Here is a 22,926-nt window from a genome sequence, read left to right as displayed (position 1 = left end):
AAAATGCCTCGATTCAATTTTATGCACCAAGCTGTTTCTATCTCTCCCACACTGGCAAAAACAAAAATACCTTCTTTTCTGCATGAAATTAAGATGAAATACAGGCATTATGATTTAAAGACAGGATGCATCTCCAAAATTGCGTGATCAGTCATTTCTTGCACGTGAGTTTAATATATCTAGAGGCCACTTTAAAAACAGTAAAAGTCTAAAAGTCAGAACAGTAACCTGTAATGGTGCTAAGCCACTAATGCAGTTACTCTTCCTTGAATTAATAGGTGTCAATTGTTAGTTGGAGGCTGTTACACCAATTACAATACTAGCTAGGTCACAGTGAGCCTTTCATTTTGTACAATGCAATCTGCTTATTGAAGCATTCGCTAATGTTTTAACACAGCCTGAAACTACTGAGGTTGCAATGATTATTACTCAGAGAGTGAACTTGAAATACTAAGAAACTTCTTGAGCAGAACACAGTATAGTTTTCCTCTACATTTGAGCATAGGCCAATTTTAATCAACTTTGCCTCAAATAATTCTTCTTAGGATCCTAAATGATAAAAGTCGCACATCAAGGTATTTATTGTTTTCTTTTTATTGTGATTTAATTTTTCCCTACGAGAACATATCATGTCACATTTACTCCCTTGATAGTCCATCTGCTACCATTTAAAAAAAGATTTAGACAATACAGCACAGTAACAGGTCCTTTCAGCCCACGGGCCCATGCCGCCCAATTACATTCACGGTACTTTTTTTGAATGGTAGAAGGAAACTGGAGTTCCCAGGGAAAACACACGCAGACCCAGGAAGAATGGACAAACTCCTTACAGACAGCGTGGTCCTGATAAGTGCTGTAAGCGTTGCACTAATTGCTATGCTAACTGTGTCACCTTCTATGCACCATGCTGCCCATATTCCTTGCAAACTCATATTCCTCCTCACAACTCATTTTCCACCCACTATCAAATTCATGTGTATATTTAACCTTTCATAATTATACCTATAACAAGCAACACCATTTGGGTTTGGTGACTGATCTATTTTCTTTCAAACTTGTTGAAACTTAATGCATCAACCTCCAATTTATCAGCTTTCAAGTGCTCCTTCCTGGAACAAAATTCTTGGATATAATTGGACCCCAGCTATAATTTCATTAGCAGAAGTTGAAGTTCTAAGGTAAAGCATCACCAGAATTCTGAAGCATGTCTCAACACAATTTCTGTTGCACGATAATTTAATCTGTTTTATTTCTGCTTTTGATACAAAAATGTGTGGGTTTGTCAGTCAGATTGAAACCTCAGTTTTGTCACTCAATTTTCTACGTTTCGCATCAAAGGAGGACATTTCTATACTTGGCTGGGATGCTGTAAGTACAAATTAAAATATGAGAGGAATTAGTCATATACTAAAAACTAAATTGAGTGACAGAATGTCAGTGACTGTTGGGATGGTTTGTTTTCTTTATTGCTCTGTAGTTTTTATTATTCAGAATTCTAACTTTGTAGCGACTGCCACAGCAGCGCTATCAAATAAACGCCCATTACTCACAGTTCACAGTAGAATGCCTTTATTCATACAATCTGCCCTTTGTTACATGGTATGAAGTAATTGACTTCCACAGAAATCCACCCAATCAGTCTATAAGGATGATGTAAACTGGGCCCCACAATCTGACATGATGTGGGTAGGAACGTCCAGACATAGGTTTCAGCATCACGGGCGGGGAGAGGAATGGCTTCCGGCCATCATGTAAGATGGTCAACCACAGTGAGCAGATACCTCATGTCCTGGTTATTGGTAGAGGACTAATGAGGTTGACGTGCATGTGATTGAAGATGTGCTCCACGAGAGAAAAGTTTTGCACTGGGGCATTTTTACGTCTATGAATTATGGACTGCTGACAGGCCACACAGGACCTGGCCCACAGCATGACATCTCTTCTCAGCCCACGCCAGTCGAATCTCGAGGACACGAGGCGCACCATGGCTCTAACGGAAGGATGAGAAAGGCCATGGAGTCAAATAGGTGCGGTCACCAGGATAGTGGGAGAATGAGGCAGGGTAGGCTGGTGGAAGAGTCACACAATACGTGGAGCCCTGTGGGTGTGGTTGAAAATCTATCACTTTCAACCCTGGATTAAGATCCGGTCATTCTGCACATCCTAATCTGCTAACTGGTCTTCGGCCAATTTCACCACATCAAGGCCACCACTAAGTGCACAGATTGAGGGTTGGGACGATGCGTCAGCCACAAAATTTGTCTTCCTCTCCAAATTCGGGGAGTCCATGGTGAATTCTGAAATAAAAGATAAGTGCCGCTGTTGTCCGAGACCACGGATCAGAAATCTTCTTAAAGACAAATGTCAGAGTCCTATGGTCTGTATAGACCTATAACGGCCTGCCCTCCAGCATATACCAGAAATGCCCCATTGCTAGATAAATGACCAACAGTTCCCAATCAAATACACTATACTTGAGTTCTGACGGCCTGAGGTGCTTGCTAAAAAAGGCTAGAAGGTGTCAACAACCTTGAACGAACTGTTCCAACACAGCACCAACTGCCCTATCAGAGGCATTCGCAGTGAGCACCAACAGGGCAAAAGTACCAGGATGCGCCAGCAATGGAGCATCTATGAGCGCAGCCTTGGCCACCTTAAATGCAGAGTCAGCTTCTGGCGTCTAACGAATGCCCTTAGATCTGCCCTGGAGCAAGGCAAACAGGGAGCATAATAAATAAGCAGCAGCCAGAACAAAACGGAACGTCCATCAGCACTTAAGGCATGCGCCAGGTTACCATCCGTGTAGAAGGCGCAACTTTCCGTTGGAACCGTGCGATCATTACAGTGGGTCAGGCCATCCTTGGATCTTATTGAACAATCTGATAATATGGCAATCAAGATTGTTCTTCCATTTTTTTTTCATTTAAGTGCTGATCAATGAGCTCGGAATTCTAGCCTTTATTTGCTGAAGATATACTCCAGTAAAATATTCCCTTCTTTCTAGAACAATATTTCTGCTCATCTGTCACTAACTCATTGCTGTTCTTTCTTTTACTCTCTATTTTCACCTGATACTATATCATTATGTTTTGTTTTGTGCTTTCCAATATAATTTTATGGATATATTTTTCCCAACATCCTCATATTTTTATTTTTGTATGGTGGAAATAAAAGTGCAGTAAAGATCACAAGAAAGAGGAGCAGTAGTAGGTCCATTGGCCCATCGAGTCTGCTCCACAGTTCTAATCATGAGCTGATCCATCCTCCCACTCAGACCAACACCCCGGCTTTCTCCCTGTAACCTCTGATGCCCTGACTAATCAATCAAATAACCGTATATCTCTGCCTTCAATGACCTTGTTTCCACAGCTGCCCGTAGCAACAAGTTCCACAGACTTACAACCCTCTGACTAAAGAAATGTTTCTGTATCTCTGTTTTAAATTGAGGTCCTTTTTATCTTGAAATAATGCCCTCTTGTCCTAGAATCCCCTACAATGGGAAACAGCTAGTATGATGAGTATTTCCAGCAGTTTTGTTTATTTTATGTCAGATTTACAGCATCTGCATTTTTAAATGTTCATATAATAAATATTTCTTCATTATGGCAAGATAATATTTGTACATTCTAATGCTAAACAGAAGGTAGAGATGAGCAGTCATCATGCTGAATTGCTGTGGTCTGATTAATGAAAGCAATCCTAAGAGGCTGTTGAGGAATTTCAGGATATTGACAATGGTGATGGATCAAAAATGATACATCAAAAGTGTAAACATTCAATGGAAAAGGATATCTTAAGATGGAAAGAAATGTATGTAACGGCAATCAATGATCTGGGATTAAAAAACCAAATTGTATGGTACCACATACACATAATAAATACATTCTGATCACTACCATTGAGCTTCCCCCAGTGTGCATCTTCTGCAAGGTGTAATACAGGCACTTGCCAAGCCTTTTTTATCTAAAACCCATATGTTCTACCATCTAGAAGATTAAGGGCAGCAAGTACATGGGGGATATTATGACCTAAAAACACTGCTTCAAGTTACACACGATTCTTATTTGCGAATGTATCAAATTTGATCCATCACTATTGTCAACAACCTCAAAATCTCCAACAGCCTATTACGATTGCTTTCATCAATCACACCTCAGCAATTTCGGATGAAGGCAGCTCAACACTACCTTCTCATAGGATATGTTTAGCATTTAAATGTACAAATATGATCCTGTCATAATATGAACATTAGAATGTAGAAACTGAAAATCTGTCATTAAAAAAAACACAACCGCTGGAAATTCTCAGCACACCAGGCTTGATTTTAAAAGAAACATAGCTAATGTTTGAGGTTGAAGACCCTTTAAAGAAGTTTAATTATACATCACAAAAGCAATAGCCACATCAAATCCTGACGAGAATCTAGAAATTGATTTACTTAATGACCTCATCACTAACTGAAGACATGTTTCACTGTCTCTGAATGCCACAGAGATCAACAAATAAATAAGAACAGGCAAATATATTCATAAAGCCATCCTTCATCTCTGTCCAAGTATTGAAGAGCAAAGCAATTCTACAGGGAAAATAAGACATTGTAATTTATACACATTTAAAATAGATTGTCGGGATCAGTTTGGCTTAATTAAATAATGGAATGCATGGCAAAAAAAAATTCAAAACAAGCCTTCAGGTCTAAAAGGAAATTAAATTATTCATACATTGTTGTTTCCCATATCAATGTCGCATATACAGTTAAAGTCTTAAAATCTGGACTACTTGGGGATTGGGTCGGTCCGGATTTTTGGATTTTCCAGATTCCCAGGCAGTACTTTTAAAATTCAAAGTTAAAGAGGAATAAAGAGACGAACAGGTAAATTTTGATCATTTATTCATTAGCAAATACAGCATGCTTCATTTATCAAAATGAGCAGGTTTAAAGAAAAATAAAGTCAACATGACAAAAATGTAAGCAAATTTTTTCCACACCAAAAAAAAAGCATGTAATGGTTGAAATTATGTTTAAAAATGAACATGTAAGAGAAAAATACAGTATATAAATGAATTATTTATCTGTGTTAAGTGTGGTCCCCTGTTTCCGCTGTGCATCTGTGACGCTTATACATGCATGGACGCACATGAAAGCCTATTAAATTTTAAAAGTTTGAGAGTCCGGATTCTCGGGTAGTCCGGATTTCTGGCATTCGGATTTTTGGACTTTTATTGTATTAAACTAACAAGCCAGGAGGGAATATTTTATAATGAAACTTGACATTGTGTTGGAAAGCATCAGAGATGGGGAATTGATCTGATGAGATTTACAGTAATACATTAAGGCATGTTAAAGCAGCATTCCTCCCTTCTGCACTAAAACTACAATACCAGTCACTTTTTATTTTCACCCCCATTGCTAACAGCTGTATTTTGGCCTCTTCATTAGGACATGAGAGACCTTGCAAATTAACCCAGACAAGCTCTTCTGCCTCAGCTAACAACATCATCTTATTTCCCATGCAATGCTGATTGCCTATCAGACACATTAATAAAGCAGACACAACATTTGAGCTCAGTAATATTACCCTCCAACAGCTACAATTCAATCTATCTGTCAGTTCTTGGTCAATGGGAACAAAATCTCTCATTTAATTCAGTTCAGAACATGATATGAAAACTGGACTTTTTATGCTACAATGAGACAACTTTCCTTTCTTTCAGCTCTTGTTCCTACTTTCCCATCTTGGTCCTATTTTCCCACAAGAAGCTTACACAGAACAGAGAAGGCAATGAGTTCACTACTGCATCCATGCGAACAGCTAATTTCCCACTCCATTAAAGTATCCAACCGTATAGCTGCGACACTGCCACCAATATGAAACAATTACCTTTAATGCACCGACACACCGATATCAGATTAGAATTTATGTGGGTTTCAGCTGAGCTCATCTAAATTAAAATGGCTGGGGTTCAAGTCACTAGCCTCCTCTAGAAACTTCAGTACAAAAATCTAGATGTAGGAGTGGGGGAGTTGGGGTACAGCTGTTTTTCAATCAAATCAATGTCCTGTGCCCAAGAATGTGTTAAATATAGTGAATTAACTATCACCCAGGCCTAGGCTGAGTTTAGTGAGGCCTCCCCCCCACCATGGCCTGGGCTACCTCCAGCGCCCTGATGCTTCCTGCAACCCCTCTCTCCCCAGCATGTCCCGGGCTACCCCCAGCTCCCAGTCCGCCCTTGCCACCCCTCGCTCCCCAGGCCACCCCCACTGATTCTTGGTCTCCAGCGATGGCCCAGGCACCTGGACGCCACTTGCTACTGGCTTCTCATTTAAGAGTGCTTAGGATTGAGGGGTATTGGGGGTGGGAGGTGGGAAGAAGAAGAAATTGGATTAATTTAGACAAAGGAATACAACTTGTTAAATGCTGTACTGGACTGTATTACCCAATCATTGGAAAAGCCTCATCGAGTCTATGGGGAAATCTGTGCAGCTGGATGGACATCATTAGCAACACGTATACCATCATTTAAAGATAAATGCTCCCTTCTCACAGAAACAACTGGAGGCAGTGAATGCGAGTCATAAGTCCAACCAGCCCCAGTAGCCACCCAGCGGGTCCTGTCAGGGCACAGTCACCAATCAAAACCCGAGCTGCTCCAACTTCAACAAGTCATTTCTTCTCCGACCATTCCCACTATTCACGACCTCCCAACAGAAACTCCACTCACTGCTTGCACACACCGACACCGCCAGCTGTGCCCCCCTCCTGTTGTTCACTTACCTACCACAGATGACAGGCTAGATACCGCTGTTTCGGAGCCCCCTCCTCACACCGCTGCCAGCTCTCAGAAACCACTGTGCATTTCACCCTGGCAACAGCATAGGGCTGACTCTGGACCACAGTCCCCAGTTTCACCCGCGCAGTAAGTGTGAAATGATAAATTGAGTAAGCTTAACCTTAGGGGTTCAGGCCCCCTTAACCTCCGGGCCCCTAGGCTTCAGCCTAATGATTAATCTGCCACTGATGCTAGCCTGTCTAAATGACTACTGACCAGTAGCACTCACCTCCAGAGTGCTGGTGCATTTGAAAGGCTGGTGTTGAAGCACGGACGAGCAGTGACATGGATCTGTTCGAATTTGCCTACCGCACAAACAGGTCAATGGCAGATACCATCTCGCTGGCTCTACACGAAGCCCTGAAACACCTGAACAGCAAAGTCACATTCATCAGGATGCTCTTTATCACCTAGAGTTCAGCATTCAACACCATCATCCCCTCAAATCTGATCAACAAACTCCAAACACTGGGTCTCGACATCCCACTGCGTAATTGGATACTGGATTTCTTCATCTCCAGACCAAATCAGTGAGGGTGGACAAGAACATCTCCTCCACAGTCTCCACTGGAGCATCATAGGCCAGCATTCTTTGCCCCCGTTCTACTCGCTTTACACCTATGACTGTGTGATTTGAAACAACAATATCATCTCCAAATTTACTGACGATACCAAGGTAGTCAGTTGTATAAAAAAAGGTTGATGAGTCAGCGTATCGTAGGAAGATTGAAAACTTGGCTGAATGGTGCACTAACAACAACTTTGCAAAACCAAGGAGCTGATTGTGGACTTTAGGAAGGGAAAACCAGAGATGTACGATCTAGTGATCATGGAGGAATCAGAGGTGAAGAGGATGAGGAAATTTAAATTCCTGGGAGGCACTATCTCAGAAAAACTTTCCTGGTCCAAATACACTAATGGCATTGTGAAGAAAGCACATCAGCACCTCTACCTCCTTATGAGTTTGCAGAGATTTGATATGACAACGAAAACCATGGCAAACATCTACAGATGTGTAGTGGATGTATGCTGACCGGCTACATCACAACCTGGTATGTGGGCACCAATACCTCTGAACAGGAAGCCCTGCAGAAGGTATTGGACACAGCCCCGCACATCACAGGCAAAACTCTTCCCACCATCGAGAACATCTACATTGAACACTGGTGTCAGACAGTAGCAGCAATTATCAAGGATCCAAACTACCAAGGCTTGCTGTGTTCTTGCTGCTACCATCAGGAAAGAGATAAAGGTACCACAAGACGTGTTCAGGAACAGTTGCTATGCCTCCACCATCAGACTCCTAAACAACACCCAAACAAAGACTTTTAAGGATTTTTTTTCTGTATTTGCAGAAAATTTACAATTTTTTCTTTGTACATGTCCCTCTTTTGTATATGTACCTTTTTTTGAGTACAGTTTCAGAATCAAAATACGGGAATTTCCCAGTTGCTTGAGATTGCAGGTTGGGTGATTGGTGAACTGACCCCTAGGGGCGCCAATTTGAAACACATTTTTTATCTATTTATTTTCCATGATTTCTTTGCTGATTGTTTGATGCTGCCAGTTGCATGACCAGATAACAGGATTTTACTCTGTTATCTAATATTCTGCTCCTTCCCTTTATCTGGAGGATGTTGTGGCCACACTAAGTTAATCTTCCTCAGCATGATACCTGACATATTTGGTTGTGTGATACTGAATAGTTGCCCATTCAGAGCCAGCTTTAGTTGCCCATTCAGAGCCAGCTCTTCAGCTCTTGACGTCCAGTTTTGCGGAAACTGCCAAAATGTCTGGCCTGGAAGTCAGCCTGAAGAAAACTGAGGTCATCCATCAGCCAGCTCCCCACCATGACTACCAGCCCCCCAACATCTCCATCGGGCACACAAAACTCAAAACGGTCAACCAGTTTACCTATCTCGGCTGCACCATTTCATCGGATGCAAGGATCGACAACGAGATAGACAACAGACTCGCCAAGGCAAATAGCGCCTTTGGAAGACTACACAAAAGAGTCTGGAAAAACAACCAACTGAAAAACCTCACAAAGATTAGCGTATACAGAGCCGTTGTCCTGTTTGGCTCCGAATCATGGGTCCTCTACCGGCATCACCTACGGCTCCTAGAACACTTCCACCAGCGTTGTCTCTGCTCCATCCTCAACATTCATTGGAGCAACTTCATCTCCATCATCAAAGTACTCGAGATGGCAGAGACCGACAGCATCGAATTCACGCTGCTGAAGATCCAACTGCGCTGGGTAGGTCACGTCTCCAGAATGGAGGACCATCACCTTCCCAAGATCATGTTAAATGGCGAGCTCTCCACTGGCCACCGAGACAGAGGTGCACCAAAGAAGAGGTACAAGGACTGCCCAAAGAAATCTCTTGGTGCCTGCCACATTGACCACCGCCAGTGGGCTGATATCGCCTCAAACCGTGCATCTTGGCGCCTCACAGTTCGGCGGGCAGCAACCTCCTTTGAAGAAGACCGCAGAGCCCACCCTACTGACAAAAGACAAAGGAGGAAAAACCCAACACCCAACCCCAACCAACCAATTTTCCCTTGCAACCGTGTCTGCCTGTCCCGTATCAGACTTGTCAGCCACAAACGAGCCTGCAGCTGACGTGGACATACCCCTCCATAAATCTTCGTCCGCGAAGCCAAGCCAAAGAAAGAAGACTGAATAAGTGACTCCTGAGCAACAGATGTAGCTACTATTTCCAGTTGGAAGCTTCCAAGAGAAAAGTGAAAACAGAAATGCAATAACTCACTGTGTAACCATTTTTAAACTATAATGACGATAATCCCTTATATTCTATATATGATCTTATGCATATTAGTCAAGTGCCCAAGCTATCTTCAATAGCTTTCAACTAAAAGTACTGTTCACATTTTATTAACACCTGTATTTCATACATCAATTGGAAATTAATTGTTCATGGTGCCTTATCACCAAATATGAACTGAAATCCCGCAGTGAACAATCTATGGCACTTAACTTGGAAGGAGGCAATCTAAAGTTAATTACTCCAAATTTTGCTGGGATTTTGAAGGCTTTATTTCAAAATTCCAAGGGGATACATACAAATCTTATGCAAATATTACATCCAAGCATATAATTTTAAACAGAACAAACAAACCATATGATCTTATCACTGTTCCTAAAATCTGTCAGACAAAACATAAAAACCAGTGTGGAGAGAGGTGATTGAAAAAAATCCCATAGCAAACCAGAAATTCTTCAGAGCAGTTATAAAAGCAGACAAATCTGAGTGGTACCAATTGTCATTCTAGTAAAATAATGGTAGCAGCTAATACAGTAGAGTTACTAAAGAAATACAAATACACACCAGAGTAGTCAACTCAAGACTGGTTTATTGAAGCTTTACAAGTGGCTTTTATTCCCTGCCTGTCCCAGGCTCCATGGGACAAGGTGAGACCTTGCTAAGAGACGGACCAGCAGGTTTAAACTGAGACTTGTTAACGTCCTGTGCCTTTCAGCAGGGGACCCAGCTAATCAACGTGCCATCCCTCGGCACTCAGTACTGTTAGCACGCCAGCGCTTCTGTAAGTCCATGCACTGCTCTGATGGTGGCGGTTCACATTACCACACTGAGCGCCCGCTCGGCCTGCTACACAGCTAGTACATCACCCATCCCCCGAATCGTCACCGTAATTTAAAACGCCAGACACGCACGCCTTAGGCGGACGCCCACGTCATCTGGGCTGAGGGCACTGAATGGGTGTAGTAGGTCTGTATAGGCAGGCTTAAGTCAGTCTATGCTGAATAGTTGTGAATGTCCCCCAATGTCCAAGGTATACACGACTCCGTCTCTCTTAATGACATGGAATGGTCTTTCGTATGGTTTTTGTAACAGTGCCCCTGGGACCTGCCCATGAACGAATACGAAGTCAGCGTTCAGGAGTGATGGGGGCACTTGCTGTCTAGGGTTGCCGTGCCAGTTGATAGGTTTAAAAGGTGGTGGCATGAACCAATTTCCTTCGTTTCACGACCACCAGTAAGTCATGGGATCGTAAAAAGTCCGCACCCAAAATAGGTTGAGCAACAGAAGCTAAGACACAATTCCATTGGAATGTGGTCCCACCTATTCCAATTGTGATCCATCATGTGCCAAAGCCGGGAATGTTAGTTCCATTCACCGCTCGAAGAGCCAGGTGTTGTTGTTTATACGTCCTTTCAAAATAGGTCGGCGGGAGTCAACCAAGCTCAGCACCTGTGTCTACAACAAACTTTGTGTCCTCTGCCTTTATGCCCCAAAGATGAAACTGGATTTCAGCCTGAATAAGCCAAACCCAAGGTTGATGTGTCCAAAAAGTAGGCAAATGAAGTCCAACTGTGTTAACTGCCGCCATGGCGGCATCCATTATGACTGGAGATTCAAGTTTCAGCTGAATCTTGCAGTCGGAGTCACCAGTTGTAGCAGCTACTACAGTAGAGCTACTAAAGAAATACAAACACATGCCAGAGTAGTCAACTCAAGACTGGTTTATTGAAGCTTTACAAGTGGGTCTTTGTTAAGAGACGGACCAGCAGGTTTAAATTGAGACTTGATAACGTCCTGTGCCTTTCAGCAGGGGACCCAGCTAATCAACATGCCGTCCCTCGGCACTCAGTACCGTTAGCATGTCAGCCCTTATGTAACTCCGTGCACTACACTGACGGTGGCGGTTCGCATTACCTGAGTGCCCACTCGGCCCGCTACACAGCAGCTACAGTGTAATATATAAAGGAGATGCCAATATAAACATGTTTATAATTCCCCAGATGATCAGCGTTTAAGTTGTTGGATCAATGTTACATCCAGACAAAATGGAAAAGTTCTCAAACCTGTGGTTGGAGAGTTAGGTCATTCAGCTATTAGCCTAACATCATCATGGAGAGGATAAGACTAAGATGGGGTTTCTTCTACAAATAATTATTGAAACACAATGTTTGATATATTAAGAGATTGAGGCACAGACTTAACAAATAGATCATTTCTGGCAGCAGGGTCAGATATGTAGACAAACATAAAGGTAAATCCTGCTCTTATATAGAGTTGCCATTGAGATGATGAGCAGAATTAATCCTTATTTCTGCTATATCATGGCTCATTTCTCAATTCAAAGACTTTCCTACACTAACCACTTATCCTTCGATTCCCTCTGCACAGACCATACTGTCATTTCATTTCATATCAACAACAACAGGTACACATTCCATGAAATCATTCACCAAACTATTAGTTTTAATTTAATTTCACAGTCTATAAATATTAAGATTGCATTAGTCTTTAAATGCGTCTCTAATTTTCCAATGCATTGCCACTGTTGTTTTGGATCCTACTTAAAACTCATAGCAAACTACTCTATTCCTTGCAGTGTCTAATCATAATTGATTCTATTCCTGAATTTCTAAGCTATTTATAGGGATTTAGCACCTGCAATGCATGCTGGACACTCCTGTTGCTGCAAAACAACATATTTTGTGACACCTGATGACAGTAAACCAGATTCTGATTCTAAGATTAATCTTCTCCACTGCTTTATCTCATTCTTCAACATCAGGGCTACTCGAAATTTGTTTATCTCTTTTACAGAGTTCTGGATCAATTAATTTCCATGTGTCATCTTGTCTATTTTAAACCAATTTCTTAGTCTGATTATTCTAATTGGCAATGACATGCTTGTCTTTATTGTTTCTTCCTGACAATCTCACTATTGACATTCATTTTCCTACCTTCCATTCTTTTGGGTTTTCAAAATTTCCCTTCTTTAAAGCCCATCCACCATTTTGTTTAAGATCATATCTTTCACCTTAGCTAGTGACTTACATCGATTCTAGTCCCAGCTTGATACCAACAAAACCATCCTAACAGAATAGTTATTTCTTCAGAACCAGTGCCACACATTCAAATTAACTGACTTTATGTCAATTTTCACGTGGTTCCAAGCCACAATCAACCAATTCATTCTTCTGTGGGACTCTTTTTTAACTTAGTTGCATATTTCCCTTCAAAACAACTTCTCTATCCTAAAATAGCATAAGTTTTTATATTGACTAGGACAACTGGATCTTTCTCCTTTCACATCCAGTTCTTTTCCAGCCCCTGAAATAATGTCTAACCATGGTACAAGGTAGAAAATATAACCTTTGGAACTTACAGCTGCAGTTACAGAGGTAAGTATTTGTCACCTTAACTATGATGTTCTCTCATTAGTTTCTGGTCTCCCAGTTCACTTTATTTCAAAGCAGCAAAGCTCCAAAAATCACAGCCAAGCATTAACGGTACACAAAATTAGCAACTCACACAAATATTTCAAACTATATCAGAAAATCTAGATTAGTGGAGTTGGGGACAAACAATCATTTTTTTGCACATTTGAAAAAGACTGGGACTTGTCATTGCATTACGAGTTCAAGAAAACATTATCGAGAAAGAAACCTTCAGTGCCCTTCCATAATGTTTGGGGCAAAGACACTTTTTTCCTTTATTTACTCCTGTGCTCCACAGTTTTAAATTTGTAATCAAACAATTCACATGTGATTAAAGTGCACATTCCAGATTTTATTCAAAGTTATTTGTATATACTTTGGTTTCATCATGTAGAAATTACAGCACTTTTTATACACAGTCCCCTCATTTCAAGACACCATAATATTTGGGACATAGCAATGTATATTAAACTACAGAAGTCATGTTTAGTACTTTGTTGCACATCCCTTGCCCTCAGTGATTGCTTGAAGTCTGTATCATAAACATCATCGGGAACTGAGTATCTTCTCTGGTGATGCTCTGCCAGGTCTCTTCTGCTTGTTTCAGGAGCTTGTCCCCTTAAGTTTTCTCTTCAATGTAAGGATTGAATTTAGATCAGGTGAGTGACTCGGCCATTCAAGAATTTTCTGGTTTTTAGCTATGAAAAACTCCTTTGTTGCTTTTGCAGTATGTTTCAGATCATTGTCTTGTTGTCAGATGAGGTGCCATATAATGGGTTTGGAAGCATTTGTTCAAACTTGAACAGATAAGATATTTCTATGCACCTCAGAATTCATTTTTGTTACTGCCATCAGCAGTTACATCATCAATGAAGATAAGTGTGCTAGTACCTGTGGCAGCCATACATGCACAGGTCATAATACCCCCACCACCATGTTTCACAGATGAGGTGTAACGCTTTGGATCATAGGCAATTCCTTTATGCCTCCACACTTTGCTCTTGTCATCACTCTGATACAGGTTGATCTGTCCACAAGAGCTTTTCCCCAGAATTCTGCGGGCTCTTTTAAATACTTCTTGGCAAACTGTCATCTGGCCATTCTGTTTCTGTGGCCAACTAGTGGTTTGCATCTTGCAGTGTAGCCTCTGTATTTCTGTTCATGAAGTCTTCTGCAGACAGTCGTCATTGACAGACCTACCTCCTGACAAGTATTTCTGATCTGTTGGACAGGCGTTTGGGGATTTTTCTTCATTTTGATGAGAATTTTTCTGTCATCAGTTCTGAAGGTCTTCCTTGCTCTACCTGTCCCTTTGCAATTATTGCGCTCACCAGCAGGCTTTCTTCTTAATGATGTTCCAAACAGTTGTTCTTGATCATCCTAAGGGCTGGGTGATGTCTCTTGCTGTTTTATTCTTGTTTGTCGTTCTCATAATGGCTTCTTTGACTTTCATTGGCCCAAGTCTGGTCTTCACGTTGAAAAATAGCAATGACAGACTCCAAAATGATCAAAAGCTTAGAAGCAAGCCTCGCTCTCCTATACTTGCACCAATGAAGCAATTAAAAATAGCTGAGTATTCACAAACTCCTGTGAAGCCAAATGTCCCAAATGTTATGGGGCCCTGAAACTATGTATTAAGACCAAAATGTATGCAAATGATCTTGAATAAAATCTGGAATGTACATTTTAATCATGTGAATTGTTGATTACAAATTTAAAACTGTGCAGCACAGGGGCAAACAAAGGAAAAAATATATTTGTCCCAAACATTATGGAGGGGACTGCATCTTCCCTTCTCTAATTACTGCCATTTCTCTGAAACTGAATGCCAAAAAACATATCTGAAAATATTATCATGTAAGGCACCACCATAATAATCTGACTGCAAATTACTTTACTACAGTTTGAATCAGTGTTGTTCTTTCTTCATCAAAATATTACGCAATTTCAGCTTCTCACAATGCTAAATATTCTTCTCATATATCAACTTCTCCAAACTGTAAATGTCTAAACTAATAAACAAAATTACAAGTCATTGAACACTTAGCACTCCAGCTTCCAGATTATTTGGTCTAGTAAATCTCACATCATTTCTGGGGAATTTTGCAAGAGAGCTGACCTGAATATTTTACAATCAAGTAATAAGCTGCTCTAGTGTTAGAGACAATATTCTTTGACAGGAATATTTGTTTTCTACTTAGTTTAGTGATGTTTGCCAATTTTTCCATTCTGTGTTGGCATCAAAACATCAAGTCCCATCACGCTGAGCTCTGGTGGAACTCAGGGCTGTGAGTTTAGTCCGCTACTATTCAAGTGACTGACTTATGACTGGACAGCCAGATTCATTTCCAACAGGATCATCAAATTTGCAGATGATTCAACAATAGTGGTTGAAAGGCTCGTAAAATGGTGGGAGAACAACAACCCCAGTCTCAACATGGACAAGACAAAGGAGATGATTGTGGACTTCAGAAGGACAAAAGTCTATCATTCCTCACTATACATCAACGGTTCCATTATGGAGAGAGTGGAGAGCACAAAGTTCCTTGGCGTGCATATAAGGAATGACCTCCCTTGAATCACAACACCATGAGGTCAGCAGCAGCAGCAACACCTACACTTCCTAAGAAGGTTGAGGAGGCAGGTTACCAGCTGCCATCTTGACAACATTTTACAGGAGCACAATTGAGTGTCCTGTCCGGCTGCATCATTAGCCCTTTTCAAATGGCAGCACCTGGGTAGCCCTCCTTGGACCCGGGTGAGATTACTGGGTAGTCAGCACCTCCCGCACCTTTTAAACTGCAGGCTAATTTACTTGCTAAATCAATCACCCAGCGATTTAAGGAAGATCTAAACTAACCACCCCTGCGATGATGTGGTAAGTGATACGTCACGCACTCACAGGCAGCCCCACAGGGAATCCCCTGTTCCCTATGTTCTTTCTGTTCCCTTTCTGTTTAAAGTTCTCCTAAACACTACCCACCCCTCATCCGTCTGTCACCCCCTGCTCCCGGCCGTCAGTAGCCCCCAGCTTCCAGCAGTCATTCTCCTCCCCCTCCCCCCCCACCTAACTCCCATATCCAACTTCTGACTCGGCAGCAGGGGTGCAGTGCTGCTGAGCAATGTTGCCAGATGCCCAAATAATTAAAACCCCATTCAGGCAAGAAAACCACCCCACAACTAACCCTAAAATAATGGGAGTGGGGGGGGGGTGCTGTCGCAATTTTCCGTTGCTGCGAAAGGGGGAGGTGGGGGTGGGGGGTAACTGCCGTAACGTGCCGCTGGTGTGAACTGAGGGTGGGGATGCTGCCAGTGTCAGAGCGATTCCAGAGGCATGGAAGATTATGGGTAAATAAAACAGCCATTGATCCTGCATTGAGCCAGCAAGGGGTTCCCTGTGATGCATGCATGCAAGCACTGACGACACAAGATTTACCAGGTAAACCATTTTGTTTTTCAAATTGATGGATGAGGACGGCCAGTTTGCTGAACTCCTCTGAGGTAGGTTTGGGATTTGGAAGCATTTTGATCGGCCTCGCTCGGTTCGGACCTTTCAAATAGCCTGATCCCAGGGTCTTAAACCAACTAAATTGCCTGGTTAACCGCACTTTACAAGGCAATTTGAAAGGGCCTAATAATTGTGTGACATGGTTGCTGCAAAATATCATTATATCAAAATATAGCATCATAAAAACAGCTGAGAGGTTCAATGTCATCTTTGTTTTCTCTGTAGATGACATTTAAGTTTAAATTCTTAAATTTAAATTTACTGGGAATGCTGTATAAATAGGGCTTAAGGAATTACAGAGGACCCTTTCCATCCATCCAGCGCAGAACATCTTCAACCCACTACAATCAAGAAGAAGGTATAGGAGGATAAAAATCAGGACTGCCCAGCTGGGGAATAGCTTCTTTCTGCAGGCTGTGAGACCAATGAACAGTATCCTGTAACTGTGAAAGTCATTCCAAATACTTATTGATGATTATTTGGATTATTCAGTGATATTTATGTACTGTGTATTGTATGTCTTGTGCACATATCATGGTTTGGAGAGATGATGTTTCGTTGGGTTGTAAATGTACAATCAAACTTGAACTTGAAATCATATGATCTGTGAATGAGTTGATTATGGCAGCAAGATATAAAAATAGCTCTTAAAGTTTGTGCTTATTGAAAATCATCTTTCTAGAGTTTTGCCTTGGCAGTGTCTTTTGTAGCTAATAAGCAGAACGTTGGCAATAAGCTGAAAAAATAAAATTGTAAAGAGTGTACCTGTTGCAGCAACCTTTTCAATTTAAGTAGCTGGGTTTTAACAGCTGTGCAGTCATGCACCATGTGCCTCAGAGTCAGAACATCCAGCATCACAGTGCTCTCTGTCATGGGCTGGGAGGATCTCACGTGATTGGTGGGAGGGTGATAGTAACTTGAACCTGCATGCCAATCAAAATGGCCCACCGGAAGCTCCTGAGAAACTCGACTCCTGTAGAGCAAAAAAATATGCATGATCAGTAATAGAGCTAAGAAAATAATTTAAGTTCCATAATCTCCCAGAACAGTAGGTTTAGATCAGTGGTTTTCAAACTGCCCCCTAAACCCACATTCCAACTTATGAAATCCCTATTGCCATAAGTGCTCTGTGATTAGTAAGGGATTGCTTAAGGTGGTATGTGGGTGGGAAGAGAAGGTTGAGAACCACTGCTCGAGACCCAATTGTCACTGAAATATTTTACTTGAGTAAAATTGTCATTGGGCCATTTCGTCTGGAGTTATGAAACCGTGCACATAACCAAGTCAATTAGGTATGATTAAAACAGTGGTTTTCAAACTTTTTTTTCCACCTTAAACAATCCCTTACTATTTATGGCATAGGGATTGCTTAAGGTGGAAAGTGAGTTTAGGGGGCAGTTTAAAAACCACAGCTGTACATAATGCTAAATATTCTGACAAGTTACTTAAGATTGAAAGGAGTTTTAAGTGTTTTGTTGAACAAACTTAAAAAAAACAGATATGAACTTCAGAAAAAGACTATATCAAAGGAAAATTGTGTTTTTCTTAAACACACTAGAATGTAATTCAAAAATAAAAATAAGCACATCAACTAAAAACATCAACTAAAAACACATTACTGGAGAAATTCAGGTCAAACATCATAATTTATATACCAAAACAAAGATCAAAGAACGTTAATCAAAATGTTGGCCCTGAGCCCTTCATCAAGGAATAAGCACGTCACTTCCATTGTGTCTCTTCTAATATCTGTGGTGGACAATTGTAAAGTTCTGATCTGAATCTACGAGCTATTAAATAGAGAGAAATTGGAGCTTTGCTACCGCAACCTACTAATAAGTAGAAGTCATCATAGAGACCTATCATAGAGTCCCAGAGGTCTACACGACAGATAAGGCCCTTCAGCCTAACATGTCCATTGTGACCAAACTGTCCAATTTGTTCAGGACTTATCCCTCCAATAAATGTTACAATTGACCCTGCTTCTACCACTTGTGGAAGATCTTTCCATATACACACCATTGTATATATACATCTGTGTGAAAATTTTTTCCTCTATGTGCCTTTTTGTTTTAGATTCCCTACCCTTGGAAAAAGGGATTGACTGTGTACTTATTCCCTTTGTGATTTTATAAACTTCTATAAGGTCCCCAATTAGCCTCCTACACTCTGGGGAAACATTCAAGCCTACCAGTCTCTATGACATTTCTGTGGATTTTTTTTGCACTTTTTTTTAAATCTTAATGATAACTTTGCTGCAGCTTCAGGGATCAAATCTGCACACAGTACTCTGATTATGGTCTCATCAGCATTTTATGTAGTTGTACCATGACATCCTGCTCCTGCATTCAATACACAAACCAACAAAGGCAATCCTGCCATGTGCTTTCTTCATGACATCTACTTGATTCACCACCTACCTTGATCTATGTATCTGTACATCTAAGTCTATAATACAGTCCTACCATGTACCAAATGAATCTTGCCCAGGTTGAACCAATCAAAGTGTAACACCTCACACTTGTCTAATAATTTCCATCGGCAATTCCTAGGCCCACATTTCCAGTTCTTCCAGATCATCTTGTAATCTTAGATAATCTTCACTGTGCACTATACCACCAATTTTGGTGTCAATCGCAAATTATAATATCTCTGTTGTTATCCAAACTGTTAATATAGTTGATAAAGAGTGGGCCCAGCATGGATCCCTGCTGCACACCTCTCTGGTCTGAATAATAACCCTCCATTACCACACTCTGTCTCCTATTGTAAAGCCAACTCTATATCCCATTGGACAGTCCATACTGGCACCCATGCAATCTTATTTTCTGGACTAGCCTACCATGTACAAGACCTTGCTAAAATCTATGTAGACAATATCTACTGATCTGCCCTCATCAGTAGACATTAGTTCCTGCAACAGTCTCAAAAGACCTCACGGCTGAGATCAGAAGATCGGAAAAGTATTTTCTTTAATATATGGTACACGCCGGTTAAAATGCTATTCAGACAGATTTGAAGAACTTGTAGACAAAATTAGAGTACAGGTTGATCATGTTATTTGCACAATGCAACTTCATAAATAACTTGGTCCTGACTTTACATTGCACGATTACCTACCGATGAAAAAGAAACAGTTTAATTAGAAAGAGCAAAGTGGCAATTTCAGTTGACAAAACAACATCTGTTGTTTGTTCCCCAGAGTCATAAATATCATCAGGAACAAGCATTAAGAATTGAGTAATATACCAAACTATTCTAACTCTTAATATTTTGCAGTTATTGAGAACATTAACAGCCATCTGCTCAATTTAAAAGTGGAAAGCAAATTTTTACTGTACACAGTTCAAACTTCAGTGAAGAGTGATTAAACGTTCATTTACATTCAGAAAGGTAAATAGAGTTGTCCATCGCTGTTTATTTTTTACTATGAATTTCTTTGGCAGTATAATGAAGTTTAAAGTACTGTATATCCGTTAGATGTTTACTTCCACATATAATGCATAGGACTGCAAATGTTTTATTATGAAGCATTGCACTTGACATCAAGATCTCTACAGTCATCAATCCAATTATCTCTCCCAATATTATTAATATGTTCGACGACGCATATTTCCAAATAGTGCCACTAAATTGTGTCAGAAATATTTTACTCTGGTCCCTCTACAATATAATCTCCTAAACACATAATAGGTGGTGACAACAAAAACTTTGATTTACTGGTTTGTAAATGAATAGGATGGTATATTCCTATGATCGTTTGATACAAAAGCTTTATAACTCTCCAATTAGAAAATGACCAAGTGCATCCAAAAGCATAATCTATTTTTAAAGAACAAACTTATGGAAAACAATTTGTGAAATAAGTTAAGCCAATATGGAGTTAAATTTCTCAATTATGTACCAATTAAAATAGACCTACTACAGATAGCATCGATTGAGAAGAATCTTTGAGAAGAATCTTCTCAGTAAAGTGAGTTACCACACAGTGAAATATTTACTTACTTCAGAATCAGTTTTGCCTTCATGCAGATTTGCTTCAATGCTATTTTCTCCTCAGGAACCAAGAAAAGTGACATTGTGGATGGCTAAAGTATGTTGGACATTTCTCCATCAATTCAAACATATTGATATAAACAATTAAAAGAAAGACCAGACTGCAATGAACTTGAAGACTGGCTAGAACGCTCACATTGCATCTCATTTTGTTGGCAATATGAATTAAGAAAAAGAGGCAGCAAAGGACCATTCTGCCATTCTCTCTTCGAATTCTACACCACCTTTCTGCTCTCCTAAACCTCAGTGAATACAAGCTTAATCTGGTCAATCCTTACTCATGAGATAACCCACTCACTAATGCCCTGTCTATTAAAGTATAAATATATTTTTACCAAATTCTCCCCGCAATAATCAATAGAATTGTATTTTCTTGCTATGGCCAAGAACCATCTACATCCCTGAGTTCCACAAATTTTCAGTTTCCCCACCTTATATTTGCCCATTCACTACACTAATCCTTTGAAACTTCCTTGGGTCCTCTTCACAATTTAAATCCACAAATTTAGCATCTGTACCACTGGTTTCTTTATTCAAGTCATTTGTACAAAAAGTAAAGAGTTAGACACCGTGGCACACATTGTTCCACCTCACAAATCAGAAGACTCAATATAACCATTATTTCCAGACAGACGCCCAACCTTTTATCTATCCCATAGGTGTTACCTCCTTTTCATGAGATTTTAATTTCCACATAATAAACTTTGATGAGGCACCTTATCAAATAATCATTTCTAATTTGGAGAGATTGTTAGAAAGCTTTCATGTCATATGGCATTAAGAAAATGTAATATCTTTGATTATAATGAATAAGCAATAATCCATAAATTTTCTGGTAAAGGGTGTTTTTGATCTTAAACCTTTACTTTTCCATCTATAGATTGTTTACTTACTGAGCATTTTTTTAAAAAAGATGGAAGTATCTGGCCTTGATCTTACTAAATAGTGCAGCAATGTTAACATCTGAATGCTCTATGACCTTTTTTACGTTTTGAATACATATTTATTTGGGTCTCAAACATGGGGAAGGCAGGTGCAATGGGTTGTCAGAACTCTGAGCACCTCGTTAACTGTGCACTCCATAATGTTTAGGACAAAGACACATTTTTTCCTTTATTTGCCTCAGTGCTTCACATTTTTACATTTATAATCAAACAATTAACATAAAAGTGCACATTCCAGATTTGATTAAAGGGTATTTGTATACATTTTGGTTTGACCATGTAGAAATTACAGCACTTTTTATACATGGCCCCCTCGTTTCAGGGCACCATAATATTTGGCACAAAGCAAAACTATGTATATTAGTCATATTTAGTACTTTGTTGCATATCCTTTGCATTTAATGACTGCTTGAAGTCTGTGATTCATCGCCATCACCAGGTGGTAATGCTCTGCCAGGCCTCTACTGCAGATTATATTCAGCTCCTGCTTGTTTTGGAGGCTTTCACCAGTATATGGCGTGGCTTGGCTTGGCGGACGAAGATTTATGGAGGGGTAATGTCCACGTCAGCTGCAGGCTCGTTTGTGGCTGACAAGTCCGATGCGGGACAGGCAGACACGGTTGCAGCGGTTGCAGGGGAAAATTGGTTGGTTGGGGTTGGGTGTTGGGTTTTTCCTCCTTTGTCTTTTGTCAGTGAGGTGGGCTCTGCGGTCTTCTTCAAAGGAGGTTGCTGCCCGCCGAACTGTGAGGCGCCAAGATGCACGGTTTGAGGCGATATCAGCCCACTGGCGGTGGTCAATGTGGCAGGCACCAAGAGATTTCTTTAGGGAGTCCTTGCACCTCTTCTTTGGTGCACCTCTGTCTCGGTGGCCAGTGGACAGCTCACCATATAACACGATCTTGGGAAGGCGATGGTCCTCCATTCTGGAGACGTGACCTACCCAGCGCAGTTGGATCTTCAGCAGCGTGGATTCGATGCTGTCGGCCTCTGCCATCTCGAGTACTTCGATGTTGGTGATGAAGTCGCTCCAATGAATGCTGAGGATGGAGCGGAGACAACGCTGGAAGAAGCATTCTAGGAGCCGTAGGTGATGCCGATAGAGGACCCATGATTCGGAGCTGAACAGGAGTGTGGGTATGACAACGGCTCTCTATACACTAATCTTTGTGAGGTTTTTCAGTTGGTTGTTTTTCCAGACTCTTTTGTGTAGTCTTCCAAAGGCACTATTTGCCTTGGCGAGTCTGTTGTCTATCTCGTTGTTGATCATTGCATCTGATGAAATGGTGCAGCAGAGATAGGTAAACTGGTTGACCGCTTTGAGTTCTGTGTGCCCGATGGAGATGTGGGGGGGGGGGGCTGGTAGTCAT

General features: G+C 40.9%; 1 protein-coding gene across 10 annotated transcripts in view; it reads right to left on the bottom strand.

The window, feature by feature from the left end:
* ccser2a (coiled-coil serine-rich protein 2a) overlaps positions 1-22,926 on the bottom strand; it is a 499,558-nt gene that overhangs the window by 155,855 nt on the left and 320,777 nt on the right. For all 10 annotated transcript variants that reach the window (XR_011340229.1, XR_011340227.1, XR_011340228.1 and 7 more), the window contains one exon: positions 17,325-17,532. Coding sequence is in view for 6 of the 10 variants with exons in the window: in XM_069885631.1 (XP_069741732.1) it covers positions 17,325-17,532 (208 nt within the window). In the remaining 4 variants the exon portion in view is untranslated. The remainder of the gene's footprint in view (positions 1-17,324; positions 17,533-22,926) is intronic.

Source organism: Narcine bancroftii, chromosome 6 (genome assembly GCF_036971445.1).
Source record: "Narcine bancroftii isolate sNarBan1 chromosome 6, sNarBan1.hap1, whole genome shotgun sequence".
NCBI lineage: Eukaryota > Metazoa > Chordata > Chondrichthyes > Torpediniformes > Narcinidae > Narcine > Narcine bancroftii.
This window is presented reverse-complemented; position numbering and strand designations above follow the sequence as displayed.